This window comes from Necator americanus, chromosome I (assembly GCF_031761385.1).
Source record: "Necator americanus strain Aroian chromosome I, whole genome shotgun sequence".
Classification (NCBI taxonomy): Eukaryota; Metazoa; Nematoda; class Chromadorea; order Rhabditida; family Ancylostomatidae; genus Necator; species Necator americanus.
The window spans coordinates 6,143,580-6,164,868 of record NC_087371.1 but is presented as its reverse complement, the minus strand read 5'-3'; the positions used below and the strand labels follow the sequence as shown (position 1 = coordinate 6,164,868).

Here is a 21,289-nt window from a genome sequence, read left to right as displayed (position 1 = left end):
AAATAGCGCACAGTGGTAAACGAACTAATCGCTGTAGAAATTTCAACACAGTTGAACACAACAAATAAGCGAAAGTAAAGAAAACATCTAAGTTTCTCAAAAACAAAAAAAGAGAAGAAAAAGATATACAACAGATACAAGGAAATCTGGAAGATATCACAGAACATACGGCACTCAAATGCAATGAATTTATGAACAAACAAATAAAGCATTCAATAAATTACAGCTGGTGTTGCCCGAGATTTACTGCACCGGTTGTACATCATCGCCGACTCCTTTTTCTACGTCTACAAAATAAAAATAGAAATAAAACTCATCAAACGTTGATAAGGTGCTTCATAGATAGGATAAATATAATAAGATCAATTACATGAATAAGTTCTACTAACAGAGATCAATAAAGACTAGTACGACTAAAGAACAACTTCGCAAGTATACATTTGCCAATGAAATAATAGCTGTCGTAAACATGAAGGAGATGAAAATTTGACTATTTTCCTTCAGTAGACTTTCAACAACGAACCTAGCTTGTCTTCGTAATCTCCACCTTTCACAACAGGTTTCTCCTGACCATCATCATCATGTTCCGCAGCGGCAAGTCTCGATTTGACTTCCTGAGCATGATGTTGCGGTGGCGGCACTACTTGGGCTGAAAATTCCGAACTTTGTTTAGCAAACGGAGGTATTCAAGAAATACCGATCCTAAAAAGTGTTGAACACAAGAAAAGAAACTAACGAGCATCTTTCTTCTCATCTTCTGGAACCTTCGCAACCAAACCCATTTTTCCTGAACGAATACAATAGTGATACATTAAAGGATATGCAAGGATGAAGTGAACAGACCCGCTAAGTCGTTAGAAATACGAAATTCTTTGGTGTTGTTATCGTTTAACGTTTCACTTTTCTTTTCTTCCACCTGCAAAGTAATCATCAAATAAAGTTTTAAGTGAGGCGAACGATAAAACAAGGAGAATAACAACACTGCAAAGGAGATATGAACGACAAAATGCGAATAAAAAATACAAAAAGCCAAATCTAACGATAAAGACATATTATATTTTGAACGATAAACTCCACATTACATTATCCCGCCCTCTTTGCGTACCTCAAAGCTCCTCTGTTTCCTTTCAGTGCCACTGACACCATCATCTCGTGCAACTGGGACATTTTGATCAGCAGCAGGAGCAACGACATCCTTACCATGTGATTTTCGCTCATTGAGTTGGCTTTGCAGCCTAGTAAAATTCTGACTCGTATCACATAAAAGCGAATGCGAAGATACGGATGTGCAAGTGAGTTAAAAATTTTGTTCAAATGATGATTTAATTTCGAGGATAACAGTGCAGAAACATTTAACTCCTTAGCTCTCAAAGAGTTTTTTTTCACCAATTTTTAATTCCGCATCGACAAGATACTAACATAACACCTATGGAAAAGGTCCAAGAATAGAAACAACTTTAGACATATTCTACGTTGCAATTTCGATGAGCAAAACAGGGAAAACCTGTTTCAATGAGACTTTTAGTCTCTGATTGAAATTTAGACTCTGAACTATTTGAAACCACAGTTAAAAGTGGTGCAGTTAAAAGTGGTAGTTTTACGACTAGTTTGAAAAAAAGTCTAAAAGCTGTTGGCATGGCAATACCGATTTGAAGTAGAAATTGAAAGCTGATGACATTTGAGGCAACACAAAGAACACCTACTTCTCCAGCTCAGCCTTAAGCTGTTTTCTCTCTTCTTCTCGATCGGAAGCGTTCTTCCTCAAATCTTCATTTGCTTTTGTGAGTTCATCCTGAACCAAATAGGATCAATAACAGTGAGATTCAGAGGTGCTCTGCATGTAAAAGAAAAATTAAAGCTTACAATTTTAGCTTGAAGATCCTTGGTCTGCTGCTCTTTGAGACTGGAAATCAAACTGCATTTTCCTACTAAGAAGTAAGTGAACTGTTCAAACTATAACCTCGACGTTTCTTCCGCCTTTTTAACTTGCGCTTGAAGATTCTCAGTGTTTAGTTTACAACTACGAAGTGAATTCGAACACTCTGAAGTTAAATGGATAGGAACTTCAATGACACTATAAATTGATCTTACCTTCTTTTAATTTGCTAGATTTCTCGTTTTCAGATTTCAAGGAAGCTTCCGAAGACTTTAGGCGTTCGAGCTCTGCTTTTGCATCTTAAAAGCAACACTTAAAATATGTGTCATCTATTTAGAAGTGATATTAGTACTCAAAAATACTCGTACTACTTGATGTCCTCCCTAAACAAAGGATTCAAAAGGTTTAGAAAGAGATTAATTTGATAAATTGTTTGATTAGTTTCTTTCCAAACGAACCACAGTGTAAAAAAGGATAAATCAAGAAAGAAAACAGAGCTAAACATGTAACATACCGAAAAGTTCCCTTTTCAAGTTCCGAACTTTCTGCATCTGATCGTCCAGTTCACTTCGAGTCATGGCAAACTCAGTGCTTTGTGCTTGGTACACGTAAAACACATAGAAGAAGAAAACCAATCCTGCCAAGAATGCAAAAAGTGGCCAATTTCGCATGCTGGGAATGTCAGAACCGTTACTGAAAAACAAAGTTTATAGGAACGATATGGGTGAAGAATAGGGTCAGCTGACATGATTCGCGTGTAAATTGATTGATTTTCTAAAAAGTTAATCACTCCCAAGACGTTAAAACAAGCGAAAAAGGAGATGGTGGAAGGCTACCATCTCCTTTTTCGCTCAACCAGTGATATTGATGGCTAACTAAGCTGGTTTTTTCAAGTTCTTACCCACTAAACAGGGCTGCTTAATCTACTAATTACGCCAATTATCGTAATTACCCCACTTGACAATTATAATTTTTGTAAAAATTTGTAGTAATGATTTCATAAGCCTCTATCTGGATGTCTAAGAGCTGAAAAAAATCGTTCAAATTCCGTTGTGACCTCCCATTGGTTGGAGGTTGGATGCGAAATATTTTCCTATGAAAACATTGCAGGTAGATGTAAAAAAGGTGGTAAAATATATGGTTGTAGAGCAGTGCTGATGAGCGATCAACCAAAAATTAAACCGTGGATTATGGCCGCGTAAGCGGATTAAATCTTGGAAGGTGCAGAACATGTTCAATGACAGAAAATCTATAAGTCTGCGATTATAGTTGGGTCAAAAGGACCTAAGGCTCAGTACAGTTGCGTAAGCGGCTGCGCTCGAAGCAGCCTAAACTGGAGGTTGCGAACGACACCTACTGCAGCGATAAGTGGAGCCAGTAAGGATCCCGGTAGCCAGTAAGGAGATGATCAAAACTGTCAATGCACCGCGCCACTTCGAGCGCAGCCGCTTTTGCAAGTGCACCGGGCTTCAGGTCGTCTTAACCCGATTGCAATTTCTAGCTTATGTTGACCAACACTTATTCGTTCATTCCTTATGCGCGGCTTGCGACAACCGTGGCAAGGGAACAAGTGCTTGCAGTCCAATCGAGTCGTACGATTGCTGCAGGTTGCTTGCGCGCCAACATGCCAGATTTATGTTTATTTCCATGAATGTGTGTGTGTAGAATTTCATTGTTCATCGGCATGATATGGTGCAGAAATCTCTTCCCCGTTTTCGGACACAAAATATATCCAGTAACCTACCGAGGTTCATGAGGACAAAAGGCACGGTCGACGCTTCGAAACCGTCCTAGACTCACCAATAGATCCATTCCTCCAATGATAAATACTCGTCGATTAATTGGGCACAAGTTTGCGTGAGAGATAAGGACACTGATCTGATACATTGTTATTGTACAGTATTAGCTAGTTATCTTTTTGCACGCCCATAACCGTTACAATTTCATAGTTCCTTAATCACACGTTAATAATCATCTGTAGATCTATAGTCTATATGGTTCACTGCGAAGGTCTATCACAGTGTTCCATATTTCTGGAACGGATTCAATTCCCTGGTACAGATGCTGGAGGAGAGGGGCCTAAACTCAAACAACAACTCAGTTCAATTTCTAAATTCCTCAATTTGATGTCAGTGAAAAAAATTGAGCAGGTTTTCCTTTGGTGAAATTTTAAGGGCCTGGAACAAGTGGCAGCCTAGTAGAACGAGGTTTGGGGAGTAGGGTGGGTGGAAACCGTTCCTCAACGAAGGACATCAAGTTGGCAATGAGTTGCTAGGCAGAGTGTGACTGTCGTAGAGGAAGTGAACGGCGGCACGTCTCGGCTGCTTTTCTCAGATTGCGGCGGCGAACTCACGGAGCCGTAGTGTTTACACGTTGGCATCGGCCATCTGGATAGCAACTACAACCACAACATTTCCCGCGACCCAGAAGCAGGAGAGGAGAAGAGGCAAGTCCTCGGAACAAAAGCTTCCCTCAGCTAAGCGGCGGAAAAAGTAATGACAGTAGCATGAATAGTGGTACCCCGTCTAACGCTTCGTTGATGTTGACGGTCATCTGACGTACCGTATTATGTTGCTTTTACTCATAAAAAAAATCACTTAGAGATGACCTCAATCCATTTGCATTGCAGGGGAGGCACAACAGAGACACGGCACTCTTGTATCGGCTAAGAAGATTATAGAACCAGGAAGATGTTACATCACCCCTTGGAAAAGAGACGTAAACCAGCTTCCAAATGTCAATTTTTTCAAAGTGTAAAAAAATTAGTAGCCAGCCCAAAGCATTTGTTTGGCTTAAGGGCTCTTAAACAGTGCCACACTAATTCCATTAGGAATGAGCTGAAGTAGCTGAGTTTCTTTCCCATGTTACAGTCGCGACGATGAACCAGCGTATATCAATACGGTAGTCTACAAACTTGTGTGTGCTGAGCGTATTGTCACCTCTATCGCACGCACTGCATGAGTGTGTGTACATGAATGAGCGTGAATGACAATGTCTAGTAGCAATGATACGGAGAAGCTCCGGATATACTCCAAGTGTTCCTCTCGGAATTAGGCGAAGTCACATCAAAAAGAGATAGAAAAAACAGTTCTGCTCCGCCGCTCTCTCCTAGATATACTTTATAAATGACGCCTGCAATACCACATTCAATCGACAAGCCCATCATAAATTATAATAAAAAAACAGTGTAAAACACTACTTCTGGATAGCATATGAGAAAAAAATAGACCACCGAAGTTGGGAAGGAATTACGTTTCATCACTTTTACGAAGGACTGATATACCAGTAAGGTAGCACGCAGAGTTTACATCCGCGCGGGCGTTGAACTCTGCGGACAGCCTAACAGCTTCCTTCTTCCCTAAAACATAATGTTTCAACTATCGATCACTGCATCTGCATTGCTCTCCAGAAAAAAAAAGCCACAATCATTTTAAAAGATCGGCTACGAATTGCTAACAGACAACAGTTACAACAACAAGCATTTTCTCCATGAAAACTTCCAGCTTCCATGAAAGTTTGAATCATATTATGGGGACTTGGCCATACCGCCTATTCGAAGGCTACTTATAATAAGAGCGGGTCAATGAAGCCGACAGATCACACTGCTAAACTACGCTGCCTTAATGTAGTAGAAAAAAGCATCAATACGAGGGTGGAAAAGTTCCCGGAATCCATCAAAAAACGGGAACTGAAACTATTCGGAGAAACGAAAGCAAACCACGTTAGGACGACAACATTTCAGCATGTTTTACTGCTCTCTCTCTTTCTCTCTGGTAATAAAACAGTGACGTGGCTGTGTCGTTAACACAGACACGTTGCAGTGATTTTGATATTGAGATGATTGCGACACCTATGCGCATAAATTCCAGGCACAAAAAATAATCAACGGTAGTACAAATTTAGATCGAAACGACCTGCCCTAATGGTGTAAGGAATGTTTAGGCAGCTGTACTCGAAACTGCGATGAGACCTTGGTCAACACCATCGTCATCTGATTGGAGATAGCGGTGATCCCATAGCGAGCGGTTGCACCACAACTCAAGTTCGATTCGTCAGATCGTAACTATAGTATGCCTCACAGTTTCCGAAAAAGATTGTTCTAATCTCTAATGAAAAAAAATCTCCAGTAATTAAACAATTGTGCCTATTGTCCAAGTCATCCATGTCAAATGCCTTTTTTAAGAGATAGAGAGCATAATTTGCTAGAACAGTCAAGACAGAAAATGATTTTCTTTCTACAGTTGCTTATACGTTGCAACATTCAAAAAAGTACCCTTTTTGTTAAGGAAATCAAACTAATAATAACTTGGATTTACGATGGATTAGAACTCATAAAGTTCTGACTATAATAGGATTGGATATTATATTTTTCAAGAAAAAAAGCAAAAATTCAATGCGAATACTATAGAAAGTAACTTGCCGTAGGAGAGGTTTTCGATCAGAACTCATCTATGAAGAGCAACCAGCACGAAATTGTTGTGGCCTGGAAACAGAGCTGGTTAAGGGTAGCTGATAACAAAAGGGAAACGCCAATCGACAACTAAAATGAGCAGACGCAAAGATTATTGCTGAAATGAGACCATAGTGTGGACAACAATAGGCGAATAAGAGAAAGGACAGATATCAAAAATAATATGAGATTAGAATAGCAGATTCATCGGTTGCACTTTTATAATATGCTATTGATGTCATGATAGAATAGGTGAATAGAAAAGTACAAAGCACATAAACGATACATACTATGGCGATAAATGAACTTTTTGAACTCGTTTCGAATCACTTATTCCTACCCTATAAAACAAAAGCTACTGGCCTCTCGAAGAAAAAAGAGTTATGCATCTCGCTCTCCAGCTAAAATTCCAGACCGTCGATCCCGCATTGGTTTGACAAAAAGTATTTTTTCTTGTATATACGTATTGCAGTACAAACTACTTTGTTTTGTATTGATAGCTCAAAAACAATTTTGCTATTAAAATCGGTGTAAACATATCTTTTTGGAGGCTAGTATGCAAATTGTTAACTTTCGCGTACTATTTGCTACTTGCTTTCTTGTATACTACTTCGTTCTTTTTCTTGTGACAGCGTAAACAAAAAGAAATAAATTCGACAAAGGCGTGGTTTTCTCAGAGACGAAAAAAACATTCAATTATGTGAAATATGAACATTAAATATATAACTGAGTATTAAATGTCCAGAAATTCAACAGAAATTTAAAAAGTGAAAAAAAAATACAGACGGCAATGTTCATCAATGATACTTGGGAATCATGAAAAACAAGTTTTCGCTTCAGCTCTTTGATGATGCCTCAAAATCTTCTCTCGTTATTTGTTGTATGTGAATAACTGCGTTCCTACCGCTTTTTCACTTATTCTCCAAATTTTTCAGTCACACAATTTCACGAAATACTACACTGTATGATGAAGCACGCAGTGAAACAAATACACAAAAGTATAATTTCTCCAAAAGTTAAGTCAATTCATAGAGAAGGAACATATTCTGAAGAAAAAAAAGACTGCGGCACAAACTGGTGGAAGAATGGATGGAGATAATGAACAGATGTTTGCAACCGATAACAGTGTGCAAAAACGCGTCGACAACACGTCAAGAACGGAATCTTGCACAACTATGATTGATGTCTCTACATTTTGCACCGCTAATTACTGTAGAAAAAAAGAAAACAAATTATCGTTCAGTTTTCTCGAAATGTTAAGAGAACTGTGAAATCACCTCCAGTGACTGCGTACTTATCATCACAGCGATAGTTGGCTGGCTTTCAGCATGAAGACTTGGCGATGGTCCTACCGCGCAGACATTTACTGTAGGTTTGTCGGAAGCACAATGCTATGTAGAACGAATATCACGAGTTTTTGATTGGATCGGTTGCTAAGACGTACAGTACGGTTCTGCGGTAAAGCTCAGCTACGGTGTCGGAGGTTGATGTTTTCCTTCTAGGAATTAACGGATGGAATTCCTTTACTTTACGTACGTACGAGAAAGAGCGAAGACGGCAACGACGAAACGAACAAAAATTTTGAGCAGATGTTTAGTTCGAGTTCGACCAGTTTCCTACAATAAAAAGGACAAAGTGCCTGGTGTATCAATCCGCGTGGGATGCGCCAACGCTTTTCATTGCAATTCGTAATCGCTGAGGTTTTGGAACACATGTTGGCCTATAAAATGACTTGCGGGGGCCAGCTGATGATGAAGTCAGTGTTTTTATCCTCCCAGACAAGTCTGGTATCAACTTGTCGACCACGGCGGGATGAAAGGCTTGGTTGGCACCAGGGCGGTTTCGAACCATCGACCTTGCGACCACAGCGGCCCTTTTCTTTCAATAAAATATTCGATATTCCCACAATAAGCCTCGCCAAAACCACTCCAATTCACTTTTTTCTCGGAAGGATGTTGTTAAAGACAGTATGCCACGAAATTGACGATGTTATGATCTCTATGGGACAATATAGGGCTCAAGTAGTACGTTAACGAGTACGTGCTTAGCTACGCTCAATTCTCTCTAATCAATCTCCTAGTCCTCTCATCTTGAAATCTCGGCATTTGGGAGTGTATCTATGTTTTCTTCTTACGACAGCGAGGTTTAGGTGGAACTTTTTTTATTGGACTGACGTTTCGATAAATTCGCCCTTATAAAAAGGCCTGAAAATGGTTCGAGGTCTTTGGTGCCATCAAACTCCTCCTCTCATCTTGCCAATTCACGATATTGTTCTAAGTACACCACGCAAGATCTTTAAAAGGAAAACAAACTGACCAGTCTCACTGACTGGCGGGGCTGGTGAACTACCGAGTTCTTAAAGGCATCACCCCATAAATCTGAGGTGGTACGGATTTCAGGTGGAGTATTCGTATACGGGATCGTAGATTATGGAGAGGAGGGTGATTCCATCCATTTCTTCCTAGTTGCCGTAAAAAACGGCCCGGAAAATACGGCTTCGATCGCTCAGCTGCGCCATTTTCTCCGCTTTTAAAGACTGTCATCAAGGCGAATGAGAGCTACGCACTGTGCAGTATCCTTAAAAACAGGTCAATTTAGGTGGAGTATTCGTATAGGGATGAAACACAAAGGATCTCCATTTCTCAATACCGTAAAAAATGGCCCGAAATCGCCCCACAAGACTGGTGCCACCTCTGGTACAAAATGGTGCGCCAAAACAAATGTTAAGGGAAAAATGAAACCCCCCCCCCTACCCCCATCCTGTATACGAATACTGCAAAACAACCTCAGAATGTTTAAGGTGGTGTCGTGATAACGCTAATGAACTGCATGCGGGGCAATCTTATAGCTCACAGAGTGTTATGAACGGTAAGAAGTCATTTGTAATTGATAAGCATTCATTTTTGTGAATGGAAAAGAGTGAAGAAAGTGGAAAAGAAAAAAAAAAAAAAGAAGCGCAAAATAGGTACTGTATAACCCTCACAGGTGACTGTAAGCGCATCACTGTACGTGGCCCTGATTTCGGACCCGACGGCGCATAGGAGCGAAGATCCCGCCTCGTCCACGTTTGCTGTAGATCCCTTGTGAACACTGAATGGTGCAGCACGGAAACCGTAGATTTTTGGTCAGTCTGTAGTAGCTGGGTTATTCCCGGAGTGATCGATCGGTTTAATAGATTGTAAATATTTTGAAGTGGTTAAACAGTGTGTAATCGGTAGAGATCTAAGATAATCGTTGGAAAGGAGAAGATCTTGTGGTATGGTTACATACGGTCTCTTACGGTCACTGTAAGCGGTTCTTTCCTAAAATTTGTATGTTTTGTGTGTAGTTTCTCTATTAACAAATTGTCTCAATAGAAACTACTCTTTCAGGGAAATAAGAAATGCCAGAAAGAAGGCGTAGATCGAAATCAAGAACAAAACGTAAGCACAGACGTAAGAGGAGCAGAGATAAGAGGAATAGGAAAAGATCGAGCAGGAAAGATAGAAGAAGACGATCGAAGCATCATAGAAAAGAAAAAAGAGAAAAACGAGAAAAAAGAAGGAGAAAGGTGGGTTGGTGGATGGAAGGAAAAGTGAAGCTGTTTTAAGAAATTTGTCGTTTATTTCGATTAAAAAATGCAAAGGTTGAAAATCACATGCAGAAGAGTAGATTGTGATTACCAAATGTAAGCGCATGATTTGTGAGGGATTATGATTTCCGGAAGATGCTGTTCTTCTGTCGAGATACATAGTTATCCTAAAACAACTGCACTAATTTGTAGTGAATTAAAAATTACGAGTTCGCTAATGTAGACTTCAAAATTTCCTGATTGTACCCTGAGCGTAATCCTTTCTTCAGCTCAGCTTACTATTTCGAATGTTCTTAGAATTATAGTAAGGTCAAAACGACATGAAGCACGTACGCAATTGCGTACGCTGCTTCTCTCGAGACGCTTCGGTGGAGCGTAGCGGCTAGCGGCGTGGTGAAATCCTTGCTGGCACCACTCATCGCTGCAGTTTGCGACGGTCCCAACTCGGTCCCAACTGCTACCTGCACCGCGCCGTTCCGAGCGAGTACGTAAATGCACCGCAACTACATTCGTCATTGCCTCGATGATAATCCCTAAGCAAGGCTTCCTGAAAAAAGATTTGGAGACAAAAAATGCCAAAGCCAGCCGCTTCATTATTCAAAATCAAAGAAATGTTTTTTTTCTCTCGATCTAGATGAAACTGTAGTTGACACTCTAACGGCGCGATCGTGACGCATCCGCAAAGATACGCACATACTCTCCCTTTCCGTCCACCTACGCATACGCAGACTCCCTCTGTTCCCTGCTCTCGAGTGCCTACAGCAGTCGTTACAGTAATATCATAAAGAAAAGATAGTAGCGAAAGGTTAAAAAAGGAGGTTAAGGTAGGTGGACATAGGTTTCAGTAAACATATTTTCCATGAAAAATAAGCTAATTGAAGTTCCAATACCAAGAACTGTTAATTTGAGCGCTCCAAGAGTAAAAGTGGATCAAAAAACAAATCTCCTCGTTCACCGCCTCGACATCGCCCCCCACCACGTCGACATCCAGAAATGACTGCTGCCGCCATGAATGAGGTAATCTTCATCTTTTATCTTTTTATTAGCTGACTGCTGATATGTTCAATTGTGTGTACACAATAACTATGGGCAGTCATCAAAAACTAACCTCACCGGGACATTTGTAAGTCAGGGGAATCGAGGAGAATTTGCTGAAGCCTCATAAATAATGTCAGAAAGTTCTCACAAAGAAAATGATAGCAGGATGTAAGCTTTATGTAAAACCAAAGAAGTTATGTGAACGAATATTTTCCACTTGCTGAGCACTCTCAAAATATCCCTGGAGGGATCACTACAGTGGAAACAAAAAACACTATAAATTTTAATCCACATGAAGTATGACGCAAAAAACTACCCACAACTTTGCACCAATTAATCCAAATAAGGATTTTTTCAGTTCATTAGTCAAAAAATTCTACGCAAGTTCTCACAAATCACATACAGAATGACCGCCTTTAGCTTCAATGCAAGCAGCCAATCTCTTCCGGGAATTTTTGAGGACGTTCGCGATTAGTTTCCATGTCCAGGGCCTCCTTTCAGCGAGTCCATTGACTTGTGCTTAAAACAGCAGGCTTTTTGCTCTAGAATCCACCAGATCGCAAAATCCAAATTATTGAGATCAGGCGAATTTGACAGGGAAACACCTTCATCCAGAAATCCATAAGATCAGTCTCACATCACTCCAGGGTCGTCTTGCGCAGTAAGTTGGTGCCTAATCTTGCAGGAAAATCCATCCAGTCAGTGTCCTTACCGGTTTCTTTGGCCCAGGGAATCTCCGGATTTCCCATGGCCCGTCACACTTCATGTGGACCACCCTATCTATCCAGGGAACAGATGGTCCAAAAAAGTATCAGACTAATCAGTTCACTCAAAGCAACTTGCTACATTCGTACCAACGAAGAAATCGAAGAATTTTAAAAGTGGTGGCGGAGAGAATTTCTGATAACGGAGTTTTCTTCCAGTAATAAGTGAAGATAAGGACATTTAGTTTGTAGCTATCACGGCAAAAACGCGAAAGAAACAATTCTTACTGGGCCAGGAATTAGGTAGATCATGAGCTGATGCTGAATGATCAGGTTACCCTATGAGGGACTTTCTGCTCCCATACTAAATAACTTCGTTACGCGTCCTCTTTCGGTTTTGACTCATACAGGGTGTGTCCTCAATGTGATAGGACTGATTTTCTGTAGTCCTGCCAAGCGAAGCGAACCGAAGCGTGCACAAATCATATGGGAGTGGAGGTGGGGAGCCTTATGGATAATGTGGAACTTGGCTCAGTCGCCTCCGTGCTTCTGGGAAGGTCAGGAACCCACGCGAGCTAAATGGTCTTTTTACGTCGCGTCACCAAGATTCAAAATCTAGGGGAGTTTGGGGCAACGTTACGTCATCAAGTTTTGTTTTAAACTCCACTACGGACACATTCAAAATGTCGGCTGATGTTTATGGAGGTCAAAACCGTGCCCATTGTCTTTTTCTCCTCGGAAAGAAATGTCCATAAAGAGTTTATAGTGAACAGGACGACCGTCAACGCTATTCTCTACAAACCAGAGCTCGAACGATTGGCAAAAAGGGTCGCCGGAGTCCATCCTGACATTCTCTATCACTGACTATGCGTTACGTTACCTCGTAGAGTGCGATATCGTGACTCCAATGTTGGAAAGAAAAAATACGATATTTCAGAACCTTGGCAACATAGTGCTGGTGAAAAACCGTCACAAGGCACCAGAAAGTGGAAGTTCTGGACCAATAGGTACCGCCCCACAGACAAGTACGTTTGACACGTATTTAAAGATAACTTCGTGTGATCCATTAACTCAATTAATTAGAGCTAATTAATTAATAATAGTTAATATCAATAAGTAATTAATTAAGTAGTTCATCCTCACTAAAAGTACTATCGAGGATGAACTTGTGACGAGAAGGCGTGCGGAATAGTTGCACTATACACAGAAAAATTCATTATTTTTTTCGAATCGGATTTTGAAGTCACTAGTGGTTGTGCTCTTTTCACTAACCGAATCTCCAAGTTTACTCGAATACCCGATTTCTCGATAAACGAACATTCGAATGAATTCGACAGGAGAACTTTCCTTCCGACTAAATCTTCATCTCTCAACAATCTCGACAATCATCTTCGTTTAGTAACTGCCCCTTCAACTTATACAGTCACCACCGGACGTATTGTGTCGGTCAGACGTACACGACGTACGTTCATACATCTTCGTGCAGCGGTGCTCCGCCTCTATGTGCCAGCCAATCGATGGGACCGTTGGTCGATAAGACGCTGGTGCTAAAAAGGAAAAACTTTACTACTACGTTAATTACGATGTCACTCGAAACATACCCAAGTGCAAAGACTACGGACGAAGGCCGGTAAAAAAAAAGGAAAAAATGACTCGGGAAGATCATCGGCGCCGTCGCCTTCCGTCGAGGTTGTAGCGCGTCAATCCAATACGATATGAAAGGTGGCGACTATGTAATTTCATTCGTGGAAGAAAAGAAAAAAAGAAATTAAGAAATTGAAAAAAGAAATTAAGTTGCTTGGTAGATGTAGAAGTAGATCACCTCATTCGTTCTCATTTTTTAGCGAAAGCTTGATCGATTGCGACTGCTCGCTATTTTTATCGTCTATCATAGAAACAGAAAGTATTAAATTCAATTCTGGTAGATTTTTTCTCACGAGTTTATATCAATTTCCTGTGTTTATCAAAAAAAAAATCAAGAAAAAAAGAAAAAAAAATCCTCTTCTTTCAGCTTCGGGCCGAAGTTATCCAAGTACTGTAAGTGTTTTCATTTCTGCGCAGTTACGTAAGTGAAATTATTGCATCCAACTTGTATCTTCAGACGCCATCGACTACAGCGACGACAACACCGACAACTACAAACCTACAGCAGGGCGTCCAACAAGATCATCCACCTCAAGCGGCTCCTCAACATCGTCCACCAGCACCCGGTACGCACATATAGTCGCACATATATTCCTATCCAGAAGAACGCGATGAGCGTTCCATTGCTCGATAAAGAGCAAAGAAGAGGAGCGCGCGAAGCGCATGCGCCGCGGCAGGCGCGTCGCGGTCCGGCGGACGAGGATAACTGCGAGTAACTGTGTCTGACGTCTTCATGCTGACATTCCCTCAAATTCGTCCCCAACTCCTTGTGGTAAAGTGAACTTGAGAAGTTTAAACTGCACTTCTTATTTGCCATGGGTCTAGATACGCCCAATGACACATATGGAGTACTTATGTCTGACCATACGACCGCGACGCTTCCGCAGCAGCTCATGGACACTACGCGGCTGGTCCATGTTCTTCCTTTTCTCTCTGTCGTACCGCGATCGAATTATGTTAGTCAGTACGGCCTTAACACGCCATCCAAGTGAACTTAAGTCACGGCTATTTTTTTTCTTTAACCTTATACATCGTCAGCACTTTTGTTTACCAATGATCAATTTCTAGCCGGCATTGTTTGACTTCCCAAATTCCAGGAGTTCCTAGACGTTGTATAATTTCGTACGTTTGTTTTGCTAGTACGGGTAAAGCCCCGAAATTCTTAACTCTTCTTCACCCAGAGCAATATATTAGTTTACTGTATAGGTAACATTTCGGATGCTCCTCTAAATCTGTAATTAATCGCTTGTAGTATCATATACGAAGTAAATTGAGGCAGGTAGGAAAAGTTCCATTCTTTAGGAAAAGTTAGGAAAGGCTATTTTTTTTTTCGGTTACCGTTACCTTTATCACTAACAGTTCTCTTCAGATGTGAAAATGTTATTTCTTTAAGAATACTTTTTTCGCTTAACGCTAATTTTCTATCAATACGGTTTATAATTTATGGCAATTCAGAATTAATTTATTATTTAGTGGATAGTGGTGGTCCTCCAGCGCAACAACAAGAGATCGTAATCCCACCTTCTACGGCAACAACCACTACAACGTCGGGGACTACTGCACCTGGAACAACTACAATGGGTCCAACTGGTTCCACTACAACTGGAGCCACTACAACAACCACTACTATGCCAACCACAACGATAAGTCCAACCCCGGGTACTACAGAAAAAACTGACGAAGTCACCAAGAAGGAGGGACGTGATGGTTAGTTGTCAGAGCGATTAAAATTCAACCGTTCGGTTTTTAATTGATTTTCTTGAGCTGTAGCCAAGATTGGTATTGATCGTCTTTATTAGACAATAGCTAACGTTTCGGCGTTATTGCCTTCGTCAGAGCCTGGAAAAATCAAAACCATTAGTTATTTTTCCTCTCAAGCGCCTCTTCACCCTACAGAAAGCATCCAAACGGTAGACAAACTCAAACAGCAATACGCTGGCCAGTGCTTACCTCATTAGCTAGACTTGGTAACGCAACAGACCACCACGTAACACAACTATGAGTCACAAGGGTTTTATATAGGGACCTCACGGCCCGCCCCGTAGATCAAAACCCGCATAGGTCTTGATATGGGGATAGCTCGTTTGTGATAGCAATACACTCATCCTTCTTGTTCATTTTTCGACTTTTGGCGGTTATCCAAAATCTCTCTAGTGTTCTGCGCGCTATGGTCTCAGACTCGAACGATAGTTTGGTAACCTCTACCTCTACTTCGGAGTTTGGATGACATATTCTACGGTGTGCTCCGAGTGGGGTGAAGATTTTAGATTTTGCGAGTCCATCTAGATGCTCCTTGACCCTATTACGCAGTGAACGTCCCGTTTCTCTCTCATGATATATAATAACGAGCTTATTCTGCCATGTGTGTGTGTGTGTCAGTCAGTCACGAAGTTCAAAAAGGGAGGGGAGGCGACGGGTCCACCGGCGCCCGATACTTATAGAAGCGTGTGCGACGGGGTCCACCGGCGCCAAATACCTATAGAAGGGGGTTCGACGGGTCCACCGGCGCCACATACCTATAGAAGGGGGTGCGACGGGTCCACCGGCGTCGAGTTGTTGCCTCGAAGCCAGAAAGCTATAAAATGGGGTGCTACGGGTCCCACGGCGTCGAATTGGTGCACTGGCGCCAGATACCCATAGAAGGGGTTGCGACGGGTCCACCGACATCGAATTCCTGTGTCGTGGTGTAGAAATATCGCACAGTAACTTCGTGTGCATGTGGCGAAAGGTGAATTTGACGTTGCAAACGTTTCATAGTCGTATCCACTTTCCGCGTTGCTTTTCACCTCTACGACTCCTCTGTTCTTCAGAAAATGGAAACATGCTGCTTATATAGTAGCCAACTGTTTACATGATCTGATGTGGAAGGCTATCTTTATCAGTACGATGATGTCATTCACTTCATTTTATGTGAAACATCATTCTGTGATAACTGTTGGGGGAAACAAGAGGGAATCCTATACTTTGAGTAATGATTCCAAGTCGTGTCTATATTACATTCGTATCGAAGTAGTGCTTAGAGGTGAAGTTTGAATGTTCTCCTGTAGAACTGACGCGTTTACAAAGAAAACTATGGATCTTTAGCATAAATTTCCTTTTAAAAAAAGAAGAAAACGTTGTTAGAAAATCACAATTCTAATTTTATAGAAAATGTCACTATTATTAATTTATTTTCATTAACCAGTGATGGCGAGCGGACCGAACACCACAGAAAGTCTGAAGTCAGGCTTTAGCCGGACATTCAGACTGGTACAATTAATTGATTTTTCCAGGCTCTAACGAAGGCGATAACGCCGATACGTTAGCTGTTGTTTAAAGGCATCACCCCAGGAATCTGAGGTGGTGCAGATTTCAAGTGGAGTATTCGTATACGAGATGGGAAACTACGGAGAAGGAGGTGATTCCGTCCATTTCTTTCTAATTGCCGTAAAAAACGGCACGGAAGATGCGGCGCCGCACAAGATTGGCGCGGTCCAATCGAACCTCTTGTACAAAATGGTGCGCCAAAACAAATGAAGCCGTATCTTCCGGGTCGTTTTTTACGGCAATTAAGAAGAAATGGACGGAATCACCCCCCTCTCCGTAGTCTCCCATCCCGTATACGAATACTCCGCCTGAAATCTGCACCACCTCAGATTCATGGGGTGATGCCTTTAACAAAGACGATCAATACCAATCTTTGCTACAGCTCAAGAAAAGAAATTAAAAACTACGTTTCAACATGCCGAGATTTAAAGACAGTCTAACATGGCAATAATGAACCGTTTGGTTTTTTTTTTTCATTGCCCCTAATGATTAAAGAAAGAGGTGGATGTGACAAAGCTCAGAAATGGAGGACATATATGGAAAAAGCGTTGGAATGTGGCGCTGAAGGAATGTTGGTAGGTGTTGAAGCAGAAAATTAATTAGAAACTTATCAGTAAATACAGTCAACAGTGAAACCTTTTATCTGAGTGTATTTGACGCATCCGTCGAAATTCGTTACTTTTCTCTGCTCTCTCTCTCACGCATACACTCTCTTCTCTTCTCTCTACTCTATCTGCGCACATCACTACGGTCCGGCGGACGAGAATTTGGGCGCCGACTATAAATGAATAAGATGGAGTGATAATTACTAATTAATTAGTGTTAATTAAATGCTAAATTAGCTTAATTAACCCGAATTAAAGCCTTGTTGAGTTCTTATACACACAAAAAAATAACGTTGGAAATGAGTGCAAAGCGAAGATTACGCAATTCTAAAGCGCAAATTATGTTCACAGTGAAGGACGCGACGCAACCGCAACTCATCCTCTTCCCTTGGCAAAATAGTTTTACAATGAATTGACGTTGTAAATTGGAATATTATGTTTTTTTTTTGATGCTATGCATTTGTATTTTTTTAGACGGAATTTCGTCTAATTCGTGGACACATCCCACCTTTTTGTACACGTCAAGGATTTGATGCAAATTTTGAGAAGAACAGATTTGAAGGTGAGTATCTGAACGCTGCACGTGCTTCCCAGATTTTTTTTTTGTTGGAAAATCCGCGTCAGATCCCCATCAGTTACAAATTTCATCATTTCAGATGTAGTTTGTGTCGATCAAAGCCGAGTTCAACTCAATTCTGGCAGCTATATACATGCGAGTTGGGTGAATATTACAGCTAACAGAAAGGTGAGTGTTACAAGCACTTTTCAGGCTTAGAAGGAGCACTTCATCTGTTTTTTTTTCTGTACATCCGTCTAAAATGAAACAAATTCAGGATATTCTAACTCAGCTTCCGCTTCCTGAAAGTGGCTCAGAATTCTGGCAAATGATACTGGATACAGATATTCAAGCGATCCTACTTATACTCACACATGCAGAATTCAATATGTTCCATGCTAATAGCGTATTTCCCGGCGAACAGTACTGTTTCTATCGTATTTTATTATATTTATCTATTTGTACTATTCTATCGTATCTTTTTATGTATTTTATCTATTAAAAATGTAAAAAAGAGTTTATTCAGGGATTTCCTTCATTTCAAGGATAGTCATATCCGTGTAGGAGAATTCAAACGAGTAATCATCGACAGGGATTGGTCTTTGCATGTAATTTCCGTACGAAACTCTGAGAAGAGAAGGTTCGAATCGCTTTTGAACCAGAAGAATTTTGATAAGAATTCATGTATTTTCTCTGAAATTTTTAAAATTTGCATATTTTCTATATGAAGGTTTATACACATGCATCACTATACTGGATGGACACATGGCAAACAACCAGTCCGTATTCTCGACCTATGGCAGATTCAATCTGTTTTCAGGTGTGCTTAAATACCCATCTTATTTAGTTCTTAAAGGCAGCATACCACGAACATGGGGTGGTGCGGATTTCAGGTGGAGTATCCGTATACGGGGTCGTGGATTATGGAGACGGGGGTAGTTCATCTCTCCCTGCATCACTCCAAAAAACCGCCTCCAGAATGCTGTTTTGTACGACGCCATCTATTGCAACGCTCCACCCCTTGCGCCGCCTCCGCCCTGCGTTTCGTCGAAAATCAATTCGGACTGCCCCGATAGGCAGTAAGGGACGTTATGCGTGTAAAGGTGGCGCACTGCAATAGAAGGCATCGTACAGAACAGAATTCGTGGGCCGGCTGCTTGCAGTGATTCAGGGAGAGATCAGCGGAACCACCCCGGTCTCTATAATCTACGACCCCGTATACGGGTACTCCACCTGAAATCCGCACCACCTCAGATTCGTGGTATGCTGCCTTTAAAGAAACTGACGATTGTGGTGTCTAATCACAAGGAGACGGGGTAGGGAGTGGATTTCACGAGTGATCACGCTCAATTCTCCTTAGTAATCCGGTAAAAGGAGTATGAAATGTGTGATCCCGTCTCCCCAACGATGCAACTTACTACGGATTATAGATCGCTGGCTAACAACAGGCTACCACCATTTTCTGTCTTTCTTTTTCTTTTTTGCGTTATTTCTCCCTAGTAATCTGGAAAGAAAATAATAGAAATATTCGTGAACTACATCCCTACTACTATTCCATCTATTCCTGGTAAGATACCAACCAAGACAATTTCAGAATACGCTGTCTTTTAGAAATAAAAATCATGTCAAGAAAGAAAACAATCAATAATCTATATTCTTATAAGGAATTAATTAGCGTTGTTGTGAGAGTTTTGTTCCAATATTTGCCAACATTTTTTGTTGTTAATCAAGAAGAAACACCCTCAACACCCGCTGAGTACGCAGAATCGAATCGGTTCAGACGACACATAGACTCATACTAGCTATTCTTTGGGTCCATTACTTGCTGATCGTAGGGTACCCTCGAACGAACATGTTTACTTCGTTTACTGTTTTCAGATGTGTTTGAGTCAAAATTTATTCCCTTTTTCAATAATTATTGGGATTAAATCAATCAAAACCCTTGAGCCGGTTTAAAGCAGAAAATCACGGTTTGAAAGAGCAGTGAGAAAGAATCTCAGTAATTTTCGATCGCAGGAAGAGGTGTGGTCTTTTCATTGCATTTTCATAGCTATACTATTTCTTTTAGGAGGTACCATCATCCGCATGTGTACATGAGCTTATCTGGATGTGGACGTGCCGGTACCTACGCCGCTTTTGAGGTAAATGCTCTAGTATGGATATCCCGTTGTGATCCAGGTCACTAGGAAATGATCGATAAATAAAATGGATAAAATGTCAGGTGCTAATCATTCCACCTGGAATGCGCCACCACGTTCACTTCAATTTAGAATCGTTTGAGGTTCACGAACGTATAACTGGCCTATAAAATGACTTGCGGGGGCTAGCCGATATATCAAGTTAGTGTTTTTATCCTCCCAGACAAGTCTGGTACCAATCTATCAGTCCCGGAGGGATGTAAGGCTTGATTGGCACCAGGCCGGTTTCGAAACATACCAGATCGATCGTACGGACACAGCGGAACCTCTTACCGACTGCGCTATACCCGCCCTGAAAATGATCGAAACCGCTGGATAATATAGCTGATTTCAGATCGCTCATGAACGTCTACATTCGGATAATTTCCAAAAATTGAACATTATGGACTGTGTTTGTCGTGCACGTAATGGACGTATGCATTCCGTACAACGTACGATACAAATGCAAACAATACATGCGGCCATCATGGAACACATCATGGGAAATGTAATGTTTTTCTTCTTTTGAAATGTATATTACCTGTAGATCAACGTTGTTCTTTATCTTGACACGTTCCAGAAATTCGCCACCACTCTGCCACCAAATTTGGTGCAAAAATACGAAGAATTCAGTTCACGATTTAATAGATGTGCTGAACTTCAGCAAGATCTACTATAATATCATAAAATCACTAAACTTGAAATAGTTCTTTTTTTTTGTCTAATCTTTCATTTCTGTCTTGTCCCTGATTTTATTTGCAATTTATCTGAGAGGGAAAGAGAGAATGAAAAGTATGTAATTCCCTTGTATTTTATTTCATAGTTCAACTGAATGATAACAAAACGGACATAGTCAGGTCAAAACGACATGAATCACGAGTGTAGTTGTGGTGCGTTTGCCTACGCGTTCGAAACGGCGAGGTGGGAGCAGCAGTTGGAATCCAGCTGGGACCGTCACAAACTGCAACGATGAGTGATGGCAGCAAGGGTTTCACTACGCTGCTAGCCGCTACGGTCCACCGAAGCGCCTCGAGAGAACGCGAGTACGCAATTGCGTACGTGGTCCATGTCGTTTTGGCCCTACTATAGATCACCACATCCACATTGCTAACGTGGGACCTTAGAACTTTCCATTGTTTGCGAAGAGAAACCGAGCATTACTCTTACTATTAGAAATAAATATAAGTAATAAAGAGTTCTTATCCACCAAAAAAAAAAGTCTGGTACCTATTCATTGAAATCAAAAGGATGGAGGGCTTGGTTGGCACTAGGATAGTCTCGAACCATCCATCGTGCAGTCATAGCCGACCATCTTACTGACTGCGCTACGCCCCTTGCAGAAATAAAAAAGGAATATGTGTG

At 41.1% G+C, this 21,289-nt stretch overlaps 2 protein-coding genes across 4 annotated transcripts; one reads left to right on the top strand and one right to left on the bottom strand.

Moving 5' to 3' along the window:
- Positions 1 to 243: 243 nt before the first annotated feature.
- RB195_004691 (uncharacterized protein) lies at positions 244 to 6,325 on the bottom strand (the record flags this gene model as incomplete). Of its 2 annotated transcripts, XM_013434940.2 has the most annotated exons (11): positions 244 to 287; positions 524 to 649; positions 737 to 787; positions 844 to 916; positions 1,106 to 1,235; positions 1,704 to 1,792; positions 1,864 to 1,903; positions 1,961 to 2,042; positions 2,092 to 2,175; positions 2,391 to 2,569; positions 6,297 to 6,325. In XM_013434940.2, 11 exons carry the CDS (start codon positions 6,323 to 6,325, stop codon positions 244 to 246), a joined length of 927 nt encoding a protein of 308 aa, XP_013290394.2. The 2 variants fall into 2 exon arrangements, with proteins under 2 accessions (XP_013290394.2, XP_064033915.1); XM_064182648.1 differs by lacking the exons at positions 244 to 287; positions 6,297 to 6,325 and adding an exon at positions 3,621 to 3,688 and having other exon boundaries at positions 501 to 649.
- Positions 6,326 to 8,278: 1,953 nt separating this feature from the next.
- RB195_004690 (uncharacterized protein) lies at positions 8,279 to 20,606 on the top strand (the record flags this gene model as incomplete). Of its 2 annotated transcripts, XM_064182646.1 has the most annotated exons (12): positions 8,279 to 8,350; positions 13,741 to 13,849; positions 14,757 to 14,990; positions 17,085 to 17,164; positions 17,669 to 17,756; positions 17,851 to 17,939; positions 18,028 to 18,173; positions 18,277 to 18,390; positions 18,481 to 18,570; positions 19,819 to 19,891; positions 20,283 to 20,435; positions 20,508 to 20,606. In XM_064182646.1, 12 exons carry the CDS (start codon positions 8,279 to 8,281, stop codon positions 20,604 to 20,606), a joined length of 1,347 nt encoding a protein of 448 aa, XP_064033913.1. The 2 variants fall into 2 exon arrangements, with proteins under 2 accessions (XP_064033913.1, XP_064033914.1); XM_064182647.1 differs by lacking the exons at positions 8,279 to 8,350; positions 18,481 to 18,570 and adding an exon at positions 10,891 to 10,914.
- Between the last annotated feature and the right edge of the window lie 683 nt (positions 20,607 to 21,289).